This window comes from Hemicordylus capensis, chromosome 1, assembly GCF_027244095.1.
Source record: "Hemicordylus capensis ecotype Gifberg chromosome 1, rHemCap1.1.pri, whole genome shotgun sequence".
In the NCBI taxonomy this organism is placed as follows: domain Eukaryota; kingdom Metazoa; phylum Chordata; class Lepidosauria; order Squamata; family Cordylidae; genus Hemicordylus; species Hemicordylus capensis.
In genome coordinates, this window is record NC_069657.1 from 267,747,057 (window position 1) to 267,771,676 (window position 24,620).

At 44.1% G+C, this 24,620-nt stretch overlaps 1 protein-coding gene across 10 annotated transcripts in view; it reads left to right on the forward strand.

Annotated features, from left to right (window-relative positions):
* Positions 1 to 24,620, forward strand: part of NEK5 (NIMA related kinase 5) — an 84,424-nt gene that overhangs the window by 31,635 nt on the left and 28,169 nt on the right. For all 10 annotated transcript variants that reach the window (XM_053285094.1, XM_053285096.1, XM_053285093.1 and 7 more), the window contains 6 exons: positions 644 to 727; positions 1,072 to 1,142; positions 15,391 to 15,477; positions 17,211 to 17,265; positions 20,987 to 21,187; positions 21,617 to 21,683. In XM_053285094.1, the coding sequence (XP_053141069.1) occupies positions 644 to 727; positions 1,072 to 1,142; positions 15,391 to 15,477; positions 17,211 to 17,265; positions 20,987 to 21,187; positions 21,617 to 21,683 (565 nt within the window). The remainder of the gene's footprint in view (positions 1 to 643; positions 728 to 1,071; positions 1,143 to 15,390; positions 15,478 to 17,210; positions 17,266 to 20,986; positions 21,188 to 21,616; positions 21,684 to 24,620) is intronic.

The window sequence follows — 24,620 nt, forward strand, 5'->3', positions numbered from 1 at the left end:
TTTTCCTGTACAGTCATTCACACAAAAATACATATGTGTGTACAAATATCTGAAAACAGGTACAATGTAATGTCTGTATAGGGTTATTATGTTGCAGTGTATGTATTCCCAGCCTCTTACACATGCTCCTGTTGCAGGAAGGATCTACCTACTTTGGAACAGGAGCCTTGTAGCATTATTTGGGCATCTTGGAGGATGAAAAGAGACTTCAGAAAGGGATGGTCAAAAGCAATGCAACTGTGGCCAAGTTTAGGGCATTAACACGTTTCAAAAATATGGTTTGAACTCATACTTCTTACTTTTTGAGGCAACACTTGAGAGAGAGCGAGAGAGGTTCAAAGGTCATTTAAATCTTGTTTGTGAAAACTCCCTTGGTTGGACAGAACTCAATTACTGCTTGATTTTATCATCCTTTGTACAAGCAGAACTCTCATTGCAGCTAATGGAAGTCTTGAAGTAATGACTGTAGAGTCTATATTTTATTATTTTCTGGTTTTATTGAGTGCAGTATCATCTTACAACTTCTTATTGCCATCTGAGAAAAAAGAAATATATATATATTTGTTTTTCAGTTTTCTGTTTTTATAGAAATCATAGTACTGGTGTTGTTTATAGAGTAATGTCATTTTGTCTTTGCCTATAGATCCTGGGCTGGTTTGTGCAAATCTCCTTAGGACTAAAGCATATACATGACAGGAAAATTCTACACAGAGATGTAAAAACACAGGTAAGTTTTGGAGATGGTTTTCTATTGGATATTGAATATACGAATAAGACAAATATTTATATATTGCTTTTCAGCAAAAGTGGAAAAGATATAAATTAATTAAAAAATGCTTCCTATCCCCAAAGGGCTAAGAATATAAAAAAAGAAACGTAAGACAGACACCAGCAACAGCTACTGGAGGGATGCTGTGCTCAGGTTGTATAGGGCCAGTTGCTCTTTCTCTTCTAAATAAAGAGAATCACCACTTTAAAAGTTGCCTCTTTGCTCAGGTAGCCATTCTTCACTATATTTTTCACCATGACATATTACTTTGATTACAAAATATTTTGATTCTTTGATTACAGAACATTTTTCTTAGCAATAATGGAATGGTAGCAAAACTTGGAGACTTTGGGATTGCAAGAATATTGAGCAAGTAAGCATGATTTTATCAACTCTCTTTGCTCTTTCCTTAATATCATCTCTGAAGAAGATAAATTATTCCAGAATGGCTTTTGATAGAGAGATATTCAAAGAACAGAACATACATTATTGACTTAAATGCATTCATTATATATCATTGCCTACAAATCTTTGTACTGATCCAGTATCCTTCACAACTGGGATTATTTATTTTTTTAATTGTTCCATTTCTATACCGTTTTTCATTAAAGTTATCCCAAAGCGGTTTACAGTATAATTAAAACAATGCACAATTAAAATACAGATTAAAAGTACAAATATTAAATATTAAAATAGTATATCTCCACTTAAAAGTTTAAAAATCTATATAAAGCAGTAACACAAAAAACACAAAGCAGCAGTAAAAACTGTATTCTCATATAAAAGTCTGGGTAAAGAGCTACATTGTTACTTGTTCTCAAAAAACTGTGGAGGCTGAGGAGCAGATGCCAGCCAGGAGAGCATTCCAAAGCCTGGGGGAACCATATCCCGCCTGCTCAACAGCTGAGCCTCTCTCACTGTTGGCACACGGAGCAGAGCACCCTCCAATGATCTTGTCAAGTGGGCAGAAAACCTTGGGAGCAGGTAGTCCTTCAGATATCCAGGGCCCAAACTGTTAAGGGCTTTAAAGGTCAAAACCAGCACTTTGAATTGGACCAGGAAACAAATTGGTAGCCAGTCCAGTTCTTTCAGAATGAGTGTAATATGATCCCAGCAGGCAACTCTGGATAAAATCCTAGCTGCCCCATTTTGCACTAGCTGTAGTTTCCAAATATTCTGAATATTTTTCAAGGGCAGCCCAACGAAGAGTGTGTTACAGTAATCCAACCATGATGTGACTAAGGCATGGGTAACTGTGGCCAGATCTGCCTTTTCGAGAAAGGGACACATTGGCTCACAAGCCAGAGTTGTGCAAAGGCACCTCTGGCCACCACCTCCACCTGAGCATCCAAAAGCAGAGCTGGGTCCAGCAGTACTCCCAAGCGCACAACTCTTTCAAGGGAGTTGTGCAACCCCACCCAGAACCGGTCGAATCCCTTCATCCCAATTGGCTCTCCTACTGACCAACAGCACCTAAGTCTTGTCTGGATTCAATCTCAGTTTACTAGCCTACATCCAGCCCATCATGGCTTCCAGCCCCGATTCAGGTCATCCACTATCTCCATAGGATCAAGTGATACAGAGCTGAGTGTCAGCTGCATATTGCTGACCACTCAGTCCAAGTCCCCGGATGACCTCTCCTAGCAGTTTCACGTAGATTTTATATTTAACTAATTTTAAAATGAGTTTTTAAATTGCTTTGTGTTGTATTTTGTATTTTCTTTTCTCCCTTTTTGTCTGTTAATTGTATGTGTTAATTGTATGTTTTAATCCTGTGTTGTGAGCCACCCAGAGAACAATTTGTTATGGGGCGGCTAATAAAGTTTATTATTATTATGTTGAACAGCATGGGGGACAAAACGGTCCCCACAAACAAATGGCCAAGGAGCTGAATAGTCAGGGCTGTACTTAGGGCGGGGCAACTGGGCGATTGCACCAAGTCCTGCACTGGCACAGGTCCCACTCTGGGCACACTGCAGTGCAGCCTGCCCTCCTTCCCCCCCCCCGCCGCCCCCATTCCCAGCCACTTATCTTTCCCCCATGCAGCTGGAGCTGATCTTTGTGTGGATGTGCAGTTTAAAAGACTCCCAGGCAAGCTGCTAGAGTTCATTCACCTCTCAGCTGTTTGGGTGGGCGGGGCTTCCAGAGAGGCTTCCATGCAGGTCTTGCTGAAGCCTTAAGTTCAGGAAGGAGGCAGGCAAGCACGCACACAGGCAGGCAGGCAGAGTGTCCAGTGCTGGCTACCCTAGCCCACCATAGCTCTCTGCAGACCCTTTGCCTTCTTAGTAATGGAGATATGATGTGATTTCCTTTTTGTGGTTATTCCATCCCCCTTGTATATTTAGGAATTGGCTTGCCATAGGACTTTAGTATTGAGCAGAGATGTAGGGCAGGGTGGGAGGGATATGTATATTTAAATAAGTGGATTGGACAAATTGTTGGTTTTTAATATAATATTTTTGAATTTAAAATACCCATCCAAAAAGTCCTATAAGTGGCTTGTTTCCTGGCAGAAAATTACAAAAATGTCTGGAGCTGAAACCCCGCCCCCCTTAGACCATCATTCCACCCCCTTATGGAATAATCTGCCCTTTGCCTTCATAAAGAAGGGTAAAACACCCCTCCCCTTTCTGCCCCAACCTTTAGATCACCTGGAATGACTTGGTATAGCGCTTTGGCATTGAGCAGAGATGTAGGGCAGGGATATGTATATTTAAATCAAAGTGGATTGGACAAATTGTTGGTTTTTAATTTTTATTTTTAAATTTAAAAACCTCATCAAAAAGTCCCGTAAGTGGCTTGTTTCATGGCAGAAAATTACAAAAACCTCCGGAACACTGGTGCACTGCCTATCTCAAAAACACCATCAGCCTCACTAGTGAGAGTGACACCTGCTTGTTCTCCATTGTAGTTCCCAAATCACCCATGGAAAGAAAGGTATCATCTCTCACTTCATTCATACTCCTCATATAGAAGGATGATGGACTATCAGAGCTCACAAGGTGCTCTTGATCCAGGCTATATTAGAAGGATAGGAAGATTCAGGAAGTTTGTAACTTTTTTTTCTGTGAAATTGTTTTAACTGTTTTTACCCTGTTTTACATTTGTTGTGTTTTAAATTGTGTACATATCAGGTGGTATATAAATATGATAAATAAATAGATGATGAATATGATAAATAAACTCAAAGACCCTTTCTATATGTCTTCGCTTTCACTACCTTATGACTATGAAGAGTTTAAACTATGGAAACTCAGGAAGATGAAATCCGCTTTCAACCCACAATCACAAACCCTGTCTAAGGAGCATGATTCATCATTCAAGAGACCACTAGACGCTCCTCTTACACAACCTTGTACAGAGCAACCAAGAGAGATGACCCACCCTTCCTCTCCAGATCTGCAAATTATCTTCGGCCAATTCAGGAAGAATCCCCTGTTCCTTAAAAAGTAAAATCTCTTAATGAATATAAGTCCATGTCTGACTCAGATGATGATTCTACCCACACAGAAAACCCATCATACTCTTTGCCTGATGAAAATGTTCCAAACAACCCTTCTAATTCTCCCATGGAGTAGACAAACTCTTATTTCTATGTGGCTGAAATGGCCAAAGTTCTTGGCCTGGAACTGAAATATTTGGTACGTGAAGTTAAAGACCCTGTCTATAACTTCATCATCCTGCAGCCCTCTCTATGCTGCCTATATTAGTAAACTCAGCAAAGTCAGCATGAGATGCACCATCTACCTCAACTTCAGCCTCTAAACACCTTGAAAATTTCTGCAGGGTACAAGAAGAAGATCGCACATTTCTTTTCAAATATCCTGCGCCTAATTCCTTAGTAGTAGATTGTGGCATGGGAAATAGATCAAGAAAAAAGCACTCTGCCACTGTTGAAAAGGAGGACAGAAAATTAGACTGTGGGTTGGAAAGATTACTTCTCCTCTTCACTATCACTATCCATTAAAATAGCCAATTACATGATCTGCATGGCCAAATAACATTACTAGATTTGGAAGAATTTCAAAAAAGACATCAAGGACACTCCAGAAATAATTAAATTTAAGGAAGTCCTTTTAAAATCCATGGATATTACTCACCAACACCTGCTAAGCACCTCACAGGGACAGAATCCCACACCTTAGCAAGTGCCATTTCTTTTATGCAGACATGCCTGTCTCACTCTTCCTCTCTCCAAATGGATATGAGAGACAAAATAAAAAACTTCCCCTCTGATGGGGAAGAGATATTCAGTTCCCAGACAGATAATACAAAGGAGAAGATGAAGAAATCAAAATTTACTGCAAAAACCTTTACATCTTCTTCCACTTTACAGTCACATTCCCAGAGTTCCACAATAAGCCAAAATGTCATGGACCAGTCCAAACAAAGCCTCTGACTGCCTGGGTCTTTTACCTACCTTTTGGGATGTCTACTGTCATCAGACTTGCCCCTTCCACTTGCATCCGATGCCTAGGTGCTAAGTATCATCTCCACTGGACACGTAATAGAGTTTACTACCACTACTTCTTTCATGGGGGTAAAATACCTTACTAGCAGAAGTGCAAGATCTGTTGGGAAAAGGGACAATAGAACCTGTCTCTAAGAAAGATCAATGGAAGGGATTTTGTTCAAGATATTTCCAAGTCCTCCAAAGAGATGGTGATCTCTGCCCTGTACTGGATTTGTGTTTCCTCAACAACTTCACCCATGCAAGGAAATTTCAAATGATCACCTTGCAGGGTCTTTTTCCTCTCCTGGCAGAGGAGGAATGACTTGCTACCCTAGATCTGAAAGATGCCTATTTTCATATAGGAAGTCATCCAAAACACAGAAAGTACCTTCATTTCACCTTGGGAGAGAGTCTACCAATACACAGTTCTCCCATGTATTTTCCCTGTTATTGCCCATTTAAGAACCCAAGGTATTTCTATATTCCCAAACCTGGATGACTGGTTGGTGACTTTGACTAACAAGGACTCTCTAAGTAATCAGATAATATTTACTTAACTTTTGAAAGACCTAGGCATCTGTCAGGGTCTGGCCAACTGCCAGGGAAGATCACGAGACAAAACGGAGCTGCTGAAACTGGATACGGCTCGGGAAGTTCGTCTTGACCGGACTTGGCTGTACGCTGTCGACACAGAGGTTGACGAAAGTTGCTTTTCAGCAGTGAGTAGAAGGCTGGTGACGTGATTTATAGTGCAAGCTGAGAGCTCACAGCTGGCAGAAATTCAAGGCTTATCAGCCCTCTGCAAGAGGCATTTGCTTCTCCTAATAGTCTCCAATTGAGCCCTGCGTCTTGTGACACGCCACTGTTGTGGAGTCAGCGGGGGTTGGTTGCATAGCTCCTCTTCGGATTGGTCCTTCATGATTTCTGCTGCCTCAGGTTGTTGTGCCTGCTCTGAATCATTAGCCACAGCTGTTTCATGAACACTGACAGCCGGGCTCTGCCCCTCAGACACTCCTGCATCGCCTGGAAAGTTGACAGCTTCCCCTTCCTCCTCGCTGTCTGAGATCAAGGACGTGACAGCATCCAGCTAAACTGGAAAAAGTCCAACCTGTAATGACCTGCCTTGGCTGACTGCGCAGCAGCTGCAAAAACCACTCTTTTCAGAGGGGAAGGGAGAGCTGACAGACAGGAACAGAGATTAGACAGAAACATTGTCAGAAGTCAGCACTGGGAATTCCACAGGATCAGGGGTAAACACAAATCAGGGTCATCAACAAACAGGTCCAGATTTCTAGGTCAGGATTGCTCATGGTAGAACTGGTCACCACAGACATTGTTTCCAGCACAGACCCAGCTTTCAGGCTGCTCTGGCAGTGTGGTGAGAGCCCCACTGATCACTGCAGCTGGACCTTGCCAGGGAGATGAAGCCGGGCCAGAGCTGGGACACTGTTCCTTCTGGCCAGCCTCTCCAGCCTACAGTGTTTCTCCCTCTGAGCCTGTACCCTGGCCAAACGTCGCTGTCAGGGATCTGGGGCAGGCACCTTGACTTCAGAGACTTTGGAGACTTCATCAGGAGGAGGGAGGGAAGGAGGCAGAGGGGCCTGCAGGCCTGTCAGCTCTGGCTCTGCTGAGTCGACTGGAGTTTCAGCCTGCTCTGGGTCTTTATCTGAGGAATCCTCCTCCACGACCCCCATGGGAGTCATCACATCACCTCCACCCGCATAGATCAATACTCTACATAGGTGCCATTCCTCCCAAAGGAAAGAAAACTCTCAATTGTATACTTAATCTACTAATTCAGAGCCATCCCAAAGCAAAGGGCACGGACCACTGTATCTGTTTTGTTGATGTTGTGAACCACCCCAAGCAGTGGTGTACTGGAGGAGTGAGATGATAATAACAACAACAACAACAACAACAACCCCCAGTGAGGCACTACCTTGACGTGGTTGTGGGGCTTGTGTGCTCTGATGAAGGTGAGAGCTATGCCAGAGGTCCAACCATACTGGACAGGTCTCACCAGAGGAGCCAGACAAAGAGTGCCTCTCCCATCAACAATATGGTGAGACGTAACTTTAATAAATCTATACCGGATCGGTCGTTGCCTGGGTCAACAAGGACCGCGCCAGGTGCTATAGTCCCTGGACATCTGGTGGCAAGTGGGCTACAGGACTCAGGATCTTCAGTGGAGCAACCAGGGCTGGAGACAGCAAAGCTACTGGAAGAAACGTCGCTTAACCGAAAAAAATATACAAAAAATGCCAACAAGGAAATAATGATCTGCTATTACAAGTCTAGTCCAACTAGAAGAGGTTATTTAAAAAGAATGTACCAAATTTGGAAAGAGAAGCATCCAGATACAGAAATAACAGAACAAAGGCTAGCAGACCAGAGAAGATACATAATAAGAAATAAAGTATTCACAGGAGTTGAGCTGGAAGAACTGCAAAGAGCAACACAGGCTCAAGATATGGAAGAAGAATTACCACCAACTGAAGCAGTTGCTCAGGCGCAGATGGAGGAGGTGTTGGAAATAGAGGATACCACCGTTGCTGAACTGTTTCAAAATCAAAACCAGGCAACCTCCCCTTCGCCTTCACCTCAAAAACCCAAATGCCGTTTAACAGAAAAGCAACAAGAACTAAAGCAAAAAATAACTGAGCACATGAACCAAACAACCACCAGGGTTCGACTTCCCGCTCTAAAAACAGTTGCCAAAAAACAACTTGCTCAGGCATTAAAAGATGTCAATGCTGCACTTGCAGAAATAACAACCAATAATTTGCAAGAAACAAACCAACTAATGTACAGTGCAGCAACAATAACAACACAAGAGCTCGGATATAAGATCAGTGGACCTGTCAAAAAAGAAAGCAGTACATCACCTAAATGGAAGATTAGATTAGAAAATAAAATCTCCAGGCTTAGATCAGATGCTAGTAAATTGAAAGATATGAAAGACAAGAAGCTGAAGAATGAAAACACCAAACAGTATTTGATCCAAAAATACCACCTAGATTCAAGGAAAATTAGAGAAGTCCTGAAAATAATAAAGCAGCAAACAACAGCAGTGTCAAAGAAGATTAGCAGATATGAAGCCAGAATTACACAACACAGGCAGAATCTCCAATTCCAGTTGAATCAGAGACGTTTCTACCAAAGCATAGAAGGAGAAACTGCAAGAAACCTAGAAACACCAAATAGAGAATAAACAGTGCAATTCTGGGGGAAATTATGGGACAATCCAATAGATTATAATAAAAAAGCAGGCTGGATGAAAGAGGTCAAAAAATGTAACCAACAAATGCAAGATCTAATAATAACACCAGAATTAATAAGTGAAAGAGCAAAGAAAATTAAAAATTGGACTGCGCCAGGCAACGATGAATTGCATGGCTTCTGGCTTAAACACCTAACAAGCCTTCATAAACAACTATCAAAACAGTTCAATCACATTATGAAAGGCGGTGATATTGAACAATGGCTAACAACTGGGAAAACTCATCTCATTATGAAAGACCCAGCAAAAGGTGCAGTTCCAAGTAATTATAGACCGATAACTTGCCTGCCAACCATGTTCAAATTATTAACTGGAATAATAGCAGCTGAAGTGATGCAACACTTATTAACTAACAAACAGCTTCCAGGTGAACAGAAAGGAAATTGCCCGAACACCAGAGGCACAAAAGACCAGCTGCTGATTGACAAAATGATTTTAGAAAACTGCAAGGGAAGAAAAACAAATCTAAGTGTTGCATGGATTGACTACAAGAAAGCCTTCAATTCATTGCCTCACACATGGATACTAAAATGTTTAGAAACAACTGGTGTCAGCAAAAACATTCAGATATTTATTTTAAAAAGCAATGAGCATGTGGAGTACACAGTTAACAATCAATGGCGAGGCACTTGGACAGGTTAGCATTAGAAGAGGCATTTTCCAAGGGGATTCACTATCCCCTCTATTGTTTGTAATCGCCATGACCCCACTTTCACAAATACTAAACAAAACAAGCCTCGGATACCAAGCATCTAAAACATCCAGTAAAATCAACCATCTGCTGTACATGGACGATCTGAAGTTGTATGGAAAGTCCAAATCAGAAATCGAATCACTGCTAAACACTGTCCGTATATTCAGTAGCGATATAGCAATGGAGTTTGGACTAGACAAGTGTGCTGCATTAATAATGAAAAGGGGGAAAATAAGAAAAACAGAAGGAATAGAACTGCCCAATGGAAGTAAGATCAAGAACCTGGAAGAGAAAGAACCTTACAAATACTTGGGCATTCTCCAGGCTGTTAACATCGCACACACTGAAGTTAAAAGAAAAATTGGAAGTGAATACATCAGGAGAGTTAGAAAAATCCTCAAGTCCAAACTCAATGGCGGGAACACCATACAAGCCATGAACACCTGGGCTATACCTGTTATCAGATATACTGCAGGAATAATAGACTGGACCCAGGCAGAGCTAGAGACGCTAGATCGTAAGACCAGGAAAATCATGACCATCAATCATGCTCTGCACCCCCGCAGTGATGTCGATAGGCTATACCTCCCTCGCAGCTCAGGTGGAAGAGGAATGTTGCAAGTCCATCAAACAGTAGAGGAGGAGAAAAGAGGCCTTGAAGAATATATAAGGGACAGTGAAGAAGATGCACTTCAAATGGTCAAGAACGTGAAACTATTCAACACCAATGAAACAAAACAGGCCTACAAGAAAGAACAAGTCAAGAACCGAGCAGAAAAATGGAAAAATAAGCCCCTGCATGGTCAATATTTACACAATATAAGTGGAAAATCAGACATCACCAAGACCTGGTAATGGCTTAAGAATGGCAACTTGAAGAAAGAAACAGAGGGTTTAATACTGGCTGCACAAGAACAGGCACTAAGAACAAATGCAATAAGAGCAAAAGTAGAAAAATTCACAACAAACAGCAAGTGCTGCCTTTGTAAAGAAGCAGATGAAACAGTGGTCCACCTGATCAGCTGTTGTAATAAGATCGCACAGACTGACTACAAACAAAGGCATGACAAGGTAGCAGGGATGATACACTGGAACATCTGCAAAAAATACAAGCTACCTGTAGCCAAGAATTGGTGGGACCATAACATTGAAAAAGTGGAAGAAAATGAAGATGTAAAAATATTATGGGACTTCCGACTACAAACAGACAAACATCTGCCACACAATACACCAGATATAACTGTAGTCGAGAAGAAAGAAAAACAAGTCAAAATAATCAACATAGCAATACCAGGGGATAGCAGAATAGAAGAAAAAGAAATAGAAAAAATCACCAAATACAAAGATCTACAAATTGAAATTGAAAGGCTGTGGCAGAAAAAGACCAAAATAATCCCAGTGGTAATTGGTGCCCTGGGTGCAGTTCCCAAAGACCTTGAAGAGCACCTCAACACCATAAGGGCCACAGAAATCACCATCAGCCAATTACAAAAAGCAACTTTACTGGGAACAGCCTATATTCTGCGACGATATCTATAACAACAGTAACAACATTGACCATAAAATTCAGCCATCCCAGGTCCTTGGGAAGGACTCGGTGTCTGGATAAAACAAACCAGTCAATAACACCTGTCTGACTGTGTAAACAAGAAATAATAAATTAATTAATTGATGGGGAAATAGATGCGATCCTGCCCTCCCTCACCTCACACTATTGGGTCACGTGAATGATCCTAACTGTTGACTGTCAGTCTCCTGAGTTTTAGTGTATTGAATGGAACGTTTTGTGTGCTGTAGCTCTGAATAACCTCTGATAATTTAGAAATGTAGGGTATTTGGCTTTTTCTATATACAGTACCATGGACCAGTGCAGAGTTAAGTTAGATTTTTCTTATGACTGATTATCAGACATTTTCATGACTGATTATCAGACATTTTCATACATTTTCATTATTCAGACATTTTCTCTAGATGCTACTGAAAATCACAGTCTGTTGTTGTTCAAGTTGCATTGCTTTGAAGAAGGGCAATATTCTGTTAACATTTTAACATGATGTAAAATGTTTGGGGACATGAATCCCAAGAGCTCTACCATAGAATGGCAAAAACAATCATAAAATGTTTCATGTCACAAAAGGACTCATATTTATTTATTTATTTTATTTATATACCGCCCTTCCGAAATGGCTCAGGGCGGTTTACAATTAAAACAGAAAACATTAAAAACAATTAAAACAGAGATACAAATATAAATACCAATTTAAAACAACTTAAAAAACAATTAAACTATCAAAACAATTAAAACCCTGAAAACCAGGTATTAAAACAATTAAAACTGATTAAAAACCCTGAAAGGCCAGGCCAAACAGATAGGTTTTAAGGGCTCTCCTGAAGGACAGTAAAGAATCAAGATTATGAATTTCTGCTGGGAGTGCATTCCACAGTCCAGGAGCAGCTACAGAGAAGGCCCGCCTCTGAGTCGTCACCAAACGAAGCAGTGACAACTGGAGACGGACCTCCCCAGATGACCTTAACGTACGGTGGGGATCGTGTAAAAGAAGGCGCTCTCTAAGATATCTTGGACCCAAGCCGTTCAGGGCTTTAAAGGTAATAACCAGCACTTTGTGTTTTGCCTGGAAACATATTGGCAGCCAGTGTAACTGTTTTAAAACAGGCATCATATGGTCTCTCCGGGTTGCCCCAGAGACCAATCTGGCTGCTGCATTCTGAACTAACTGAAGTTTCCGGACTACGTACAAAGGCAGCCCCACGTAGAGCGCATTGCAATAGTCAAGCCGGGAGGTTACCAGCTGATGCACCACTGTTTTGAGGTCATCCTCTTTGAGGAATGGGCGCAGCTGTCGAATCAGCCGGAGCTGATAGAAAGCACTCCTGGCCATGGCCTCCACCTGAGATACCAGGGTGAGGCCTGGGTCCAGGAGTACTCCCAAGCTACGCACCTGCTCCTTCTGGGGGAGTGTAACCCCATCTAGCACAAGAAGATCTAACTCACCCATCAGATTCTGAGCCCCCACAATGAGCACCTCCGTCTTGCTTGGATTCAGCTTCAATTTGTTGTCCCTCATCCAGCCCATTACTGCCTGTAGGCAGGCATTTAGAGAATGAGTGCCATTTCCTGGGGATGAAAAGGAGAAGTAGATTTGGGTGTCATCAGCATACTGATAACACCCAGCATCAAACCTCCTGATGACCTCACCCAGCGGTTTCATGTAGATGTTAAAAAGCATTGGTGACAGAATGGAGCCCTGATGGACTCCATATAACAGCTCCCGTTTTGAGGAGCAACTGTCACCAAGCTCCACCATCTGGAATCTGCCCGAGAGATAGGAATGGAACCACTGCAAAGCAGTGCCCCCTATCCCCAACTCCCCCAGGCGATCCAGAAGGATACCATGGTCGATGGTATCGAATGCCGCCGAGAGATCCAGAAGAACCAGCAGAGTCACACTCCCTCTGTCGATTCCCCGGTAAACGTCATCCATCAGGCCAACCAAGGCTGTCTCAACTCCATAGCCCGTTCTAAAGCCAGTTTGAAATGGGTCTAGATAATCAGTTTCCTCCAAGACTTCCTGGAGCTGGTCAGCCACCACCCTCTCAATCACCTTGCCCAACCAAGGGAGATTGGAGATTGGCCTGTAGCTGTCCATCACTAAGGGGTCCAGGGAAGGCTTCTTTAGGAGTGGTCTAATCATTGCCTCCTTCAGGCAGGGGGGCACCCTACCCTCCTTCAGCGATGCATTTATTATATTAATTAGGCCATCTCCAACAATCTCCCTACTAGATAGAAGCAGCCAAGTCGGGCAAGGATCCAAAGAACAGGTGGTAGGCCGCACCGCCCCAAGCAGCTTGTCCACATCCTCAGGAGTCACAGATTGAAACTGATCCAATCTAATACTGCAAGAAGAATTGCTGGACACCTCATCCATAGACCTTGCAGAAATAGTGGAGTCCAAGTCAGCCCGAATACAGGAGATCTTATTCGCAAAGAACCCATTAAAGGCATCACAGCAGAGCAACCCCGGGGACTGATTGGAAGTAGAAGGCAGAGAAACCAAACTCCTCACAACCCGAGATAGCTCCGCCGATCGTGAACCTGCAGCTGCAATGCGCGCAGACCAGAATCTCTTTTTCGCTGCGCGCACTGCCACCGCATAAGCCTTCAAATGGGTCACGTGCTGAATCCTGTCAGATTCGAACCGAGTTCTCCTCCACTTGCGCTCTAGTCGCCTACCCAACTGCTTCAGCCCCCGCAGCTCCTCAGTATACCAAGGGGCCCTTTTTGCAGCAGGTCGGAAGGGACACTTAGGAGCAATTGTGTCTACTGCCCTGTTGAGTTCCCTGTTCCAGGTTCCCACCAGGGCATCAACAGAATCACTGGCCGCACCAACGTCAAAATCCTCCAAGGCCTTTTGAAATCCCACTGGGTCCAGCAGCCTTTTTGGACGGACCATCCTAATAGGTCCACCACCCCTCATAATCCAAGTGTATAAATTAAATAAATAAATATGATGGGTATGCTGAACTAGTATACCTTTCTCAGCCTTTCCTCCTGCTGTACTTTCCTTAGCCTGGCACAAAAAGTAGCTGTGAGATCATGTGGCTTAGCTTTTGTTTTTTTTAGCAGGTCAATGTACATTTTTAAACATATTTATCCCTTGTGGAGTTGTACTAATCTATATAGTATTATTATGAATGAAATTTTTAAAAATGTATGTACTACTTTTCAGCAAAATGTTCTCAAAGCAGTTTATATAGCAAAAACAAACAAAATGCTTCATGTCACAAAAGGACTCACAATCCAAGTGTGCACATATGCACAAAACATCTGCAACAGTCCCTGGAGAGATGCTGTGCTGGGTGAATAGAAGCAGTAGGTTTCTCCTTAATAATTAGAAGAGAATCACCACTTTAAAAGCCACCTTTTTACCCAATTAGCAGGGTTACTCATACCCAAATATGAGAGTATACAATTGCACTGTTTTGGTATTGTATGAATGCAAGAGCATTCTATTTCAGCAACAATTGTGTGGTCCATTTAGCAGAATTTCCAAACACATGTAATGTTTTAGAATGGGGAAGTTCTTAGATATTTTCATTTTAGCCAATGCACATCAATACAATGTTGTTTGTAGTATGACAGAGCATTGATGTGTGGCAGGATTTTAGTGCAGACTTGGCCTAAATAATTCTTGGCACCAGCCTGCGCCTGATAAAACTTTTCTAGGCAACTTATTTGCTGTGCTGCATTATTTCCTAATATTACTCAAATGCCTTTCTTCAGGGCATCATGCATCCATTTCACAAGGAGGTAATATTGAAGTTGCTTGACAGTAGATATTTTTCATATTACAGGTGGTCCTTGTTAAAAGGGGGTTATTTTCTCAGCTACAACCACAGATATCAAAACCATGGATAACAAGACCATGGATAGCAAGACCTTGAGGCAATGTGAATTGTGGTGCTAGGTTCCAGGGGGGAAATAAAAGAAATAAAGTGCCATACTGTGCTCTCCAGGTCTCCAGCTGTCCAGCAGTGTCTCCCAAAACCCCCAATTCCCCTGATTTTCCATGAAAAACTACAGGGGGAGGTTTATTTTTTTTTAAAGAAAGAGCTGTAAAATGGCTCTGTTCAGCAAAATGGTGGCTGGAAGTGATCTCAGAGGTCATTTCTGGCCACCCAGGTACTGTGGATAGGCAAATTTTTACTATTTTAAAAATTGCATATAACGAGGTTGGGTACAAATACACATGTATGTATGTATGTATGTATGTATGTGTAATTAGTATTCTAGGTTGTCCTTGAGATCTCTAAATGATGGAGAGTCAGCTTAGAGAAAAGCTCTATTTTAGCAACAATTGCTGAAATAATTCAGCAGTTCACAAGGGGATTGGTGACAGGACTATGAACATTGGTGACAGGACTATGAACATTTAGGAAAAAATGCTGTAGACTGCTCTTGAGCCCATGGAATAAAGGAGAATATAACTCAAATAAATAACAAATGCTGTGAGCAGTCTTTCTAGATGTAGAACCACTTTTTCATTTATTGTAATCTGCTTTGTCATTCTTTTTTTGTTGACAAGTAGTGTTTTTGTTAGGTTGCTTTCCCTCCCTACTCTCCCATTTAGAAGATAAATTCATGTTTCAAACTGAGTTTTTGCTCTTTTCTTTAGTACCATGGAATTTGCTCGTACCTGTGTAGGAACACCATATTACCTGTCTCCTGAAATCTGTGAGAACAGGCCATATAACAATAAAACGTATGTATCAGAATTTTCTTGATTTAATTATTGACCTTATAACATTTCAGAAGGTTTACATGAAAATTTGAAACAGTTTGAAGTCTAATGATTTAAAGCAACAACTATTTTGTTGGTTTTCTATGCTTTTAGCAGATGTCTTATATTCCATTCTTCTACTTTTGAGCATTTTAATCATCCTTTTTTGCATGTTCAGACTTTAATCATTTTCTGAATTTTTAAACTATTATAGCTGATGCAGATATAGATTATTGAATATTTGAAAATATGTTTTTAAAGATGTGGCTGTGGTAGGTTTTTGAATGAGTATAATTTGCATAGCCACCTGGAGGTTTTTCACACATGGTGATTAGCTCGCATCCCCTCCTGAATGGAGGCTGCAAGTCCACATTTCAGCTGGATTAACCCTGATGTCCCTGCGAGCTATCAGGAACCAGTACACAACTGACTCTGCTTTTCCATGAATTACTGTTAAAAATTACTGTGCATTCTAGCTTGGCTCAAATTATGTCCGGGGTAAAAAAAATCCTCTATTTGTGGCAGCTTTTCTGTGAAAACCCAAGCTTTCTTGAATGCCATGGGACTTCTCCTTTGATGTGTAGATTGGCCATTGGCAGTAATTTGCGTTATGGTCTGCTCAGAGTGATTTGCAATTGCAAGCACTGGCGGGGGAGGGGTTGTGGCAGATTGGTGAAACTCTGTTCTTCAGCTGTCAAGCTCTCTTACCTTCTCCTCTGTCTCTGATGTGATTGGAGTATCTGCTGATACTCCTCACAGCCTCCCCCTGCCTTGGAGGGTCAGCGAGTTGCCTGCCCGCATCTCTGGTCTGCTGTGGGGAGTAGAGCCAGCCCCGCTGCCACCATGTGACTCCTTTCCTTGCTCAACCTTGTGGGGCGGAGGTGATGCCTTTGGAGCTAAGCGCCTCTGGGCTGTGAAGATCTCCCTGCATGCCGCCCACCCGCCTGCCTTCCCTTTCTCGCTCTCACCCATAGTGTGTGCCTGTTTTGTTTTTCTGGCCTCCTGCTGTGTCAAATCATGGGTTGGGGAGTGGTGGCAGCAGCAGCAGCAGCGAAGAAAATCACTACTGGGGCACACCAACCAGGAGGATGCTGGGGATAGACTCCCTGCGCCGAGCAAGAAGAGCAGGGAAGCAGCCTCAGTAGCAACAGAGGGGTACCAAGTTGCTGCTGGGGGTCCCGGGCATGCCCTCTTTGCCAGGCAAGCCCCACCCCTTCCACACCATCACCCCAATCAGTGAGAATGCACAAAGGAGAAAAATCGCAGGGAGTGAAGCCGATGGCTATGTAAACTGTCCATCTAATTCCTCAAATTAAACTGCCTCGAAGCAGCTATGTAGTAGATTCGCACCTCAGATACCCTGAGTGAAAAACCTCCTGTAGGGGCAAGAATGAAGATGATAAAGTCTTACTTGGAACCAAATTAGATGTGATGTTAATTGCATTATTTGACTCCACGTGTTGTTTTAATTTTGTTCAATAGTAGCAGTATGGGGGACCTGGATTAGGATTGTGGTGGGCTGAAAGGAGGCTTTAATGTTTTCACTCTGCTGCGGTCCTGATCTAAACTGAAGGCCCCTGTGGCTGACACAGGAGGGAAACTGCTATTGGCACCAATTAATTTGTTTATTATGAATTAGTAAACTAATTACAGAGCTGAAATGGATACTTTTGTATTCTGTTTAGCTTCCCTTGATACTCTGCTTTCTTTTACAGAGATATATGGTCTCTTGGCTGTGTCTTATATGAACTCTGTACTTTAAAACACCCTGTAAGTACATTAGTAAACTGCTTAGACTTACATTATTGAATGTAATACTGAGCAAGACTAGAGAAGATTTCACTGGAGTCTTTCAGTGAAAACTATCAATTATAATAGTATATGCAACAGAGCTTCTAGATTTTGGATGGTCTTGGAAGGAGAAGCTCTGTTTTGTAGATCTGAGAATGTACGTTCTGTTCTTTCAGTCTAATTTTGCATGCAGTGATCATTCTAATCTCTGTTAGATTTGCATTCACCTTTCCCAAACAACCCAGCATCTTCTCACTAGAGTTTTGGAGCTTGATTACAGAAGTTTGAAATGTTTGTCACTTTTGGTATTTACTGATTTATTTTGGAATGTAGAAATTCTAGGTGTATATAATAAAGAGTACAGACATGGAATGATAAATAAATAAAACTAGCTGGGCCAGATGCAGAGCATCTGCACTTCCGGCCGCCCCACCACCACCACCACCACCCCCATGCTGGCATGTCCAGCTTTCTGGCTGGCCACTCCCCCTCCCCCTGTCACCCACTTCTCTCCCCTGCCCATACTTTCTGGTGGGCGGGCTGGCCGGTCTGCTTCCTCACCCCCCCACCCCACGTTTTCTGGCCAGGCAGAAAGCTGGCCCACCACCTTCTCCCGCCTTCTCCTCCCAGCGGGTGGCTGGCCCAGGCCGGCCCACCGCTGCCTCCTGCTGCCAACCGGCGGCCAGGCCAGGGTCAGGCCAGCCTGCCACCGTCTCTTCTTCCCAGCGGGCAGCCAGGGCTTCCGCCACCACCTCCTCCCGTCTCCTTTTCCCGGTGGACAACTGGGCGAGGCCGGCCCGCCACCACCTTCTCCAGCCAACTGGCGGCCGGGCCAGGGCCAGGCCGGCCCACTGCAGCCGCTTCTTCCCACCCCCTCCTCCTGGCAGCCGGGCCAGGCTGGCCTGCCGCCGCCTCCTCTGGCTGACCAGCAGCCGTTCCAGGGCCAGGCCGGCCTGCTGCCGCCATTGTCTCCCGTCCCCACCACTATCCCCAGGCAGCTGCTCTCTTGAGAGCTGCCACGCATGAAATTAGCGACAGGTACGTTTAAGAGAATTAAATATATAGAAATATATAGATATTCCATATCCTGTAGTGTGTTCAAGATGTAGAACTGAGCATTCTCCAATGGGGTTCATTGAAAAGCCTTTTTCTCTAGGAAGACTTGACTTTTCTTTCAGTTACTGTTGAACAGTAATTATGAGATAATCTCAGTAATATTAATATTATATTATTATTATTATTATTATATATTATATTATTAATAATAATATTATTAATATTATTAATAGTAATATTATTGAATAAGTCTTCCTTCAGTTTGATTTTTGCTCCAGGCTGTCCTGCCAGTTCTTCTAAATTACACTCCAGATCCAGTATCCTAAAGAAATGTGATAGTTATGGTGATGGAAGGGAAAGTGCCAGGAATATTTTCAGGCTGATCAGAGGGTCTTGGGCAGGACCAGTGTGGCCCATAGACTGCCTTTGGTGAAAATGGAAGTTTAAGGTGATTAACTGGACATCTAGGCCTGCAATCTGGAGCCCAGTTATGCACACCTAGCTTCTATCAAAATCCGTGGGATTAAAATATCTGTTTGGGTGCATTAAAACCTAGAGGCATTTAAGACATTTGATAATTTGTGTGCCACTGAATGCAGCTCCTTTGAACACGGCAGAGTGCCACAAGCACCACACACAAGTGTGGGACAAAACAGATGAAGCAGGGGCGTAGCTAGGGAAGAGGAGGCCCGTGTTCAGCACTCTCTCTGGTGGCCCCCCAGTGTGAGGGAGATAATGCAGAAAATAGGGAGGGGTGGAGCTGGAGGGCCCTCAGGAGCTGGGGGCCCATGTTCTTTGAACCCTTTCGTTCAATTATAGCTACACCCCTGAGATGAAGGCAAGTTCACCTCGGGCAAACTGAGTGGCCCACATGTTCCACAATAGAAAAGGGGCACCTCTAATCCACCCAGGTGTCTACAGAAGCATCAGCAGTCTTGTGCGAAAACAAAAATACTTAAAATAGTGCACCTGCGCTACTTTAAAGGAAAAGTGTGCCACTTACGGTGTGCTACTTTAGGGAGTGCTAAATGAATTGTTTCCAGTCTAAGTAGCATTCCCAGATTCTGGATGGGCTACTTCAAGTATTTGTGCTTAACTACCACACGTGGCGTAGCAGGGAAATGCTTGACTAACAAGCAGAAGGTTGCTGGTTCAAATCCCTGCTGGTACATATATTGGGCAGCAGCGATACAGGAAGATGCTGAAAGGCATCCTTTCATACTGCATGGGAGGAAGCAATGGTAAACCCCTCCTGTATTCTACCAAAGAAAACCACAGGGCTCTGTGGGCACCAGGAGTCAAATCAACTTGACAGCATACTTTACTTTACAACACATTTGTGATGAGAGAACACCACAGATAAGGGGTAGTAAAAAGCTAACCTGATGGATTAAGAAATGTTACTATGAGAAGGCGAAGCCTGTTATTTCATTGTTTCACTAGTATTTTTAAGCCCGTTATGATAACGGGTGCTAGCTTTCTATCCCGTCTTTTCTCTCTCTCTCTCTCTCTCTCTCTCTCTTCCTGTCTCTTTTTTCCCCCCTTGTCCCCTCTCTCTTTTTGTTTTTTGTTTTGTTGTTGTCTCTGTTTTTGTTCTTCCTTATTTTGCTTTTACTTTTTGGGGTGTGTGTGTGTGTGTGGATGAATAACGGCCAAAATGGCCCATGAGAAGGTGGCCGCCCCCGCCTATCGCCCTCCCACGCACCCAGCTGCCGGAGCCCACCTTACCCGCTCCAGCCCGAAGGAGAAGAGAGGAACTCGGGAACAGAGCTATTCTCTGTGTTAAGCTGCTGCCCATACTGTCGCAATGGACGCAATAGGCGTCCTTTGCGTCCATAGTGGCAGTTTGAGCAGTGACTTAGCACAGAGAGGAGCTCTGCTCGTGAGCTCCTCTCTTTTCCCTCGGGCTGGAGCGGGTAAGGTGGTCTTCGACAGCTGGGAGGGCGATAGGCGGGGGCGGCGACCTTCTCATGGGCCATTTTCGCCCTTAATCTTTTTGGGGGGGGAGCGGGGAAGGTGATTTTGGGCAGCTGGGAGGGCGGGTGAGCAGGCGGCGGCGGCTGTGAGAGGGCGGGGGCCTCGTTGGCGGCTTCGCCGCCACCTCGCCCAGCTTCATTTTGGGCAGCTGGGAGGGTGGGTGAGCAGGCGGGGGCGACGGCTGTGAGCGGGCGGGGGCCTCGTTGGCGGCTTCGCCGCCACCTCGCCCAGCTTCCCTGTCCCCCGTCTCGGTCTTCCCCCGTCGCCATTGCCCTCACCTTTTTCAGGGCGGCCGCTTCTGGTTGCCTCGGCCTCCTCTCGCCGTGCTGCAGCTCATGGCCGAGGCGGCGGCTCTGCCGCCGCCTCGGCCACTTTCCCCCGCTGCCACACACCGGCTAATGGTCGCCCATGGCTGTGGGACACTGGTGTCTGAGGTCCTGTGTCCCTTGGGCTCTTCTGGGCCTGCGCTTCGCGCAGGCCCAGAACAGCCCAGGGAGGCAGGGACGCAGATCCCCAACGTTCCAAAGCCACGGCCACTCACTTAGCCTTTTATTATATAGGATTGCCTTTCTGTTAGCATTTTTGAATGCTTATGTTTTAGATAAGCATAGCACATCACAATTGACAGTTTACTGTTCATTGTCATTTTTTAATTTTAATATGTCAGTTTGAGGGCAACAGTTTGCATCAACTTGTACTGAAGATCTGCAGAGGCCATTTCATGCCAGTATCTACAAAGTATTCATATGATCTAAGAACTTTAATATCCCAGTTGTTTAAAACATCTCCAAGAGATCGTCCTTCTATCAATTCTATTTTAAAGAAGCCCTTTTTGGAGAAGCGAATAAAGAAATATTTGCCCCCTGAGGTGAGTTTATCTGTTATGGCCAAGAAACATACAAGCGGTCAAACCCAATGAAAAAAATATAAGCCATCCCTCATTCCTTGTATCCACATCTCTTTTCCTTTTATGTTTCTCCCTCTGTTGGGAGGTGGTACATCTCCTTTGCTCTGCCTTTTTCACTCACACTTATGGTGGGGTCTAGGGGGATGTTTACTGAGGGATGGAATTATCTTGTGAAAATGGCTGTGACAGGGAAAGTGCTAAAGGCAAGATATTTGTGTTCTTTGCTTTGAGCTATATGAAAATATGAGCGAACAGCTTGGACATAATCCTGAGTGGGACACTCCTAAATCATTGCTCAACAAAATACATAGCATAAGAATGAATGGATGAAAACATCACCCTCTCACTCTTCTCTCACTCCCTCTCTCTCCCTCTCACACACACATCTAGATATTGGAGGAAGAATTCAGCCACACAGTTATTCACAGAAAAAGATCACCAGCCTCACTATCTTCAGGTAAGTTGATGTGGCCAAAGGCTTTTATAAATGAAAGTGTAATATTGGGGTGTGCATGTGTGTAAACTGTATTTTAGGTGGAGATTATTTCTGAGATAATGTTACTAGTTTCAAGAAATGAAGATCCTCTGTAATAAGTAAGCATCTACTTTTCCACTTGAGGAAAATGGCAATAGCAAGGCGACACATTTTAAGTAAATGTGTTTTGCTGAACAAGTCTGGAACTTAGAATTGTGCTTTGAAGATTTGGCCCCCATCTTGCTTCTGTTTTGGGCAAGAAGTAGGACTGATATATACAGTCTTAAGAATAAGACGAAACAAAAAGCTTGAGTGGTTTGTCCAAGTTCAACTTTTCCTCCATGAAAATGAAACTTTAAGTATGGCTCACAGGACCTTGCTGGAAGAAATACAAAACTCTGATTCTGTTATATAAAGAAAAAACATGGATTAGAATTGCTACCTTGTTCTTTAAGATAACATGTTTATCTGGACTGAGATCCATAAGAAGTGGGTTCTGCGCCTGCGCAGGGACCATGCGGTAGCTATGCTAAAGCTCATCAAGGTGTCCTGACCACGCCCCGTGCATGCTATTTAAAGGTGGGCAGGACACACATTCGGCAGTTCTTCTCCAACCACCTTTGCATTTAGACCTTCAGTTTGCCGCTAGTCGGAAAGTTCCTCATAGTTTTTTCGTGAGTTTTTTCATACGCTACTATGGTTATCTGACTTGGACTGGCTGATGGACTACGCTTTCTTTTGACCCGGACTGGCTGACATATTTTTCTCCTTCATTTTTGACCTTGGAATGGCTGATGGACTACTCTGGAAATTGACTCGGACTGTCTGACTATCCCTTCATCTTTGGTAATGGCTGAAGAGAAGAAATCCTTTAAGAGGTGCGAGTGCTGTAAAGCCAAACTCCCCTCTAAGGATTTACATGATCTGTGCCTTCTCTGCTTGGGTGAATAACATAATGTCACCACATGTAAGATCTGCTTATTATTTTCCAAGCAGACTCAGAAAAACAGGACACTCCGCCTTCACGTGGCAATCTATGATGATATGCTGAGCCCTTCAACGCCGGGCACACCGAGCCCCTCGGTATCGAGGTCAAAGACGCCTCCGAGATCTTCCTTGACTCCGCCATCAACCTCAACTTCTCTTAAATCGAAATCAAAACAGAGGTCAAGTTCAAGTCCAGAACATTCTACGAGAGATGCCTCCAAAAGGCCTGAAAAACAAGCCTCGACATCAACCGCGACCTCTTCGACGTTGGACAAAGTCAGCTCCTTGAAAAAGGCCGAGAAGCGGTCCTCGACATCGACCACAACCACCCCTTCGACATCAAGCACGGCATTGAAAAGGAAATCCCCCTCGATGCCGATGCCCACAGTTGAACTTACTTCGAAGCGTCGGGAAGCTAGCAGTTTATCGACCTCGACGTCAACGTCGAAGCAACTACCAGCTGCTGCTTCGACATCGACTCTTAAAGAGAAGACTCATGCGTCAACATCTATGGTGAAACCACCTCTGCGACAGAGAACTGAAAGCAGTTCATTGACATCAACGCCCCTAAAATGCCACAACCCGGATCCCGCTTTGACGCCGGATGAGAAACGACAAAGACTCGTTGACCTGACGGGGGAATGCACCCTTTCCCATCATAGGTATAACTAACTTCTCCTGCTGCCCTACCAACTCGTATAGGTACTGAACCTGCGGAATCGTCCATCATACCGCTGAACCTACCTTTGACATCGACCATCACAATGTCGAGGGCCTGCTCTCTGTCACTGGCTCCAACACCGGAATCATTGTCCCCACCGTCTACACCGATGGTGACTGGCCGCCCTCTTTCAATGCTACATAAACCAGTAGTCTCCATCTCCAGGCAAGTTTCCCCTCGATGTTGACTGCCGCCTCCATCCTTCGACATCAAGGAGGAGGACAGCGTTGATGCTGCTTCGACGATTGTTCCAGGTGAAGCAGACACACTCCTCAAGTTGCTTGACTCACATTCCAGCACTCCGTCAACATTTTTGGGCTTTCTTCCGTCAGAGACGGGACCCCGGACAGTCTCATCATCCCGTCCATCCATCTCCTGCATTGTCAGCCGCCCACCTGCAGAGTCCTCTTGCATGGCACACCTGTAACTTCACCCATGAGGCGCCAACACATCCACCAGGCTCTTCCCTGCCATTGGCAGCTTGTATTAGTGAATCCAGGATGGCGTGGGAGCCGGTGCCTCAACTTCCACCTGCACCATTACCCATTGCACCACGTCCACAAGGTGTCACTGTTGCAACCCAGACTTTCTCTGCATCTTTACAACACCAGGCGTCCCAAACAAATTCTACCACAACATGTTCAGTGGCCACCCAAACTCCAACACCAACAACACAAGGCGCTACGGCGGGGACCCAAACTGTAGTACCCTTTTCACCATCAGCCTCACTCTCTTACCATTATGGTTCATCTGACTTTGAGTCTGACTGAGAGGAAGAGGAAGAAGTCATTGCAGAACCACCAACGACAGTCGCCCCTACTACTTACGTATCACCTAACGAAGAGCTCAAGGCATACCATAAACATGTCCGGACCATGGCTGCTGTGCTAGGTTTGGAGCTCCATTCCAAGTTAGCAGCCATAGATGATCCAGTCTATAATTTCATGTTAAAAACTCAAACGACAGCGCCAGTGGCCTTGCCGATGCTCCCAGTTATCACACGGTTCTTCACACTTCCACTCCTACGTCAAAGTGTCTTGAGAGCCTGTACCGCGTCCAGGACAAGGAAAATGCTTATCTCCTTAAACATCCTGCGCCACACAGTCTGGTAATTGACTGTGCTTCCACCTCAAAGGCTGGGAAGCATTACATGGTACCACCCGACAAAGAGAGTCAAAAGCTAGACCTCATAGGGAGAAAAGTATATTCGA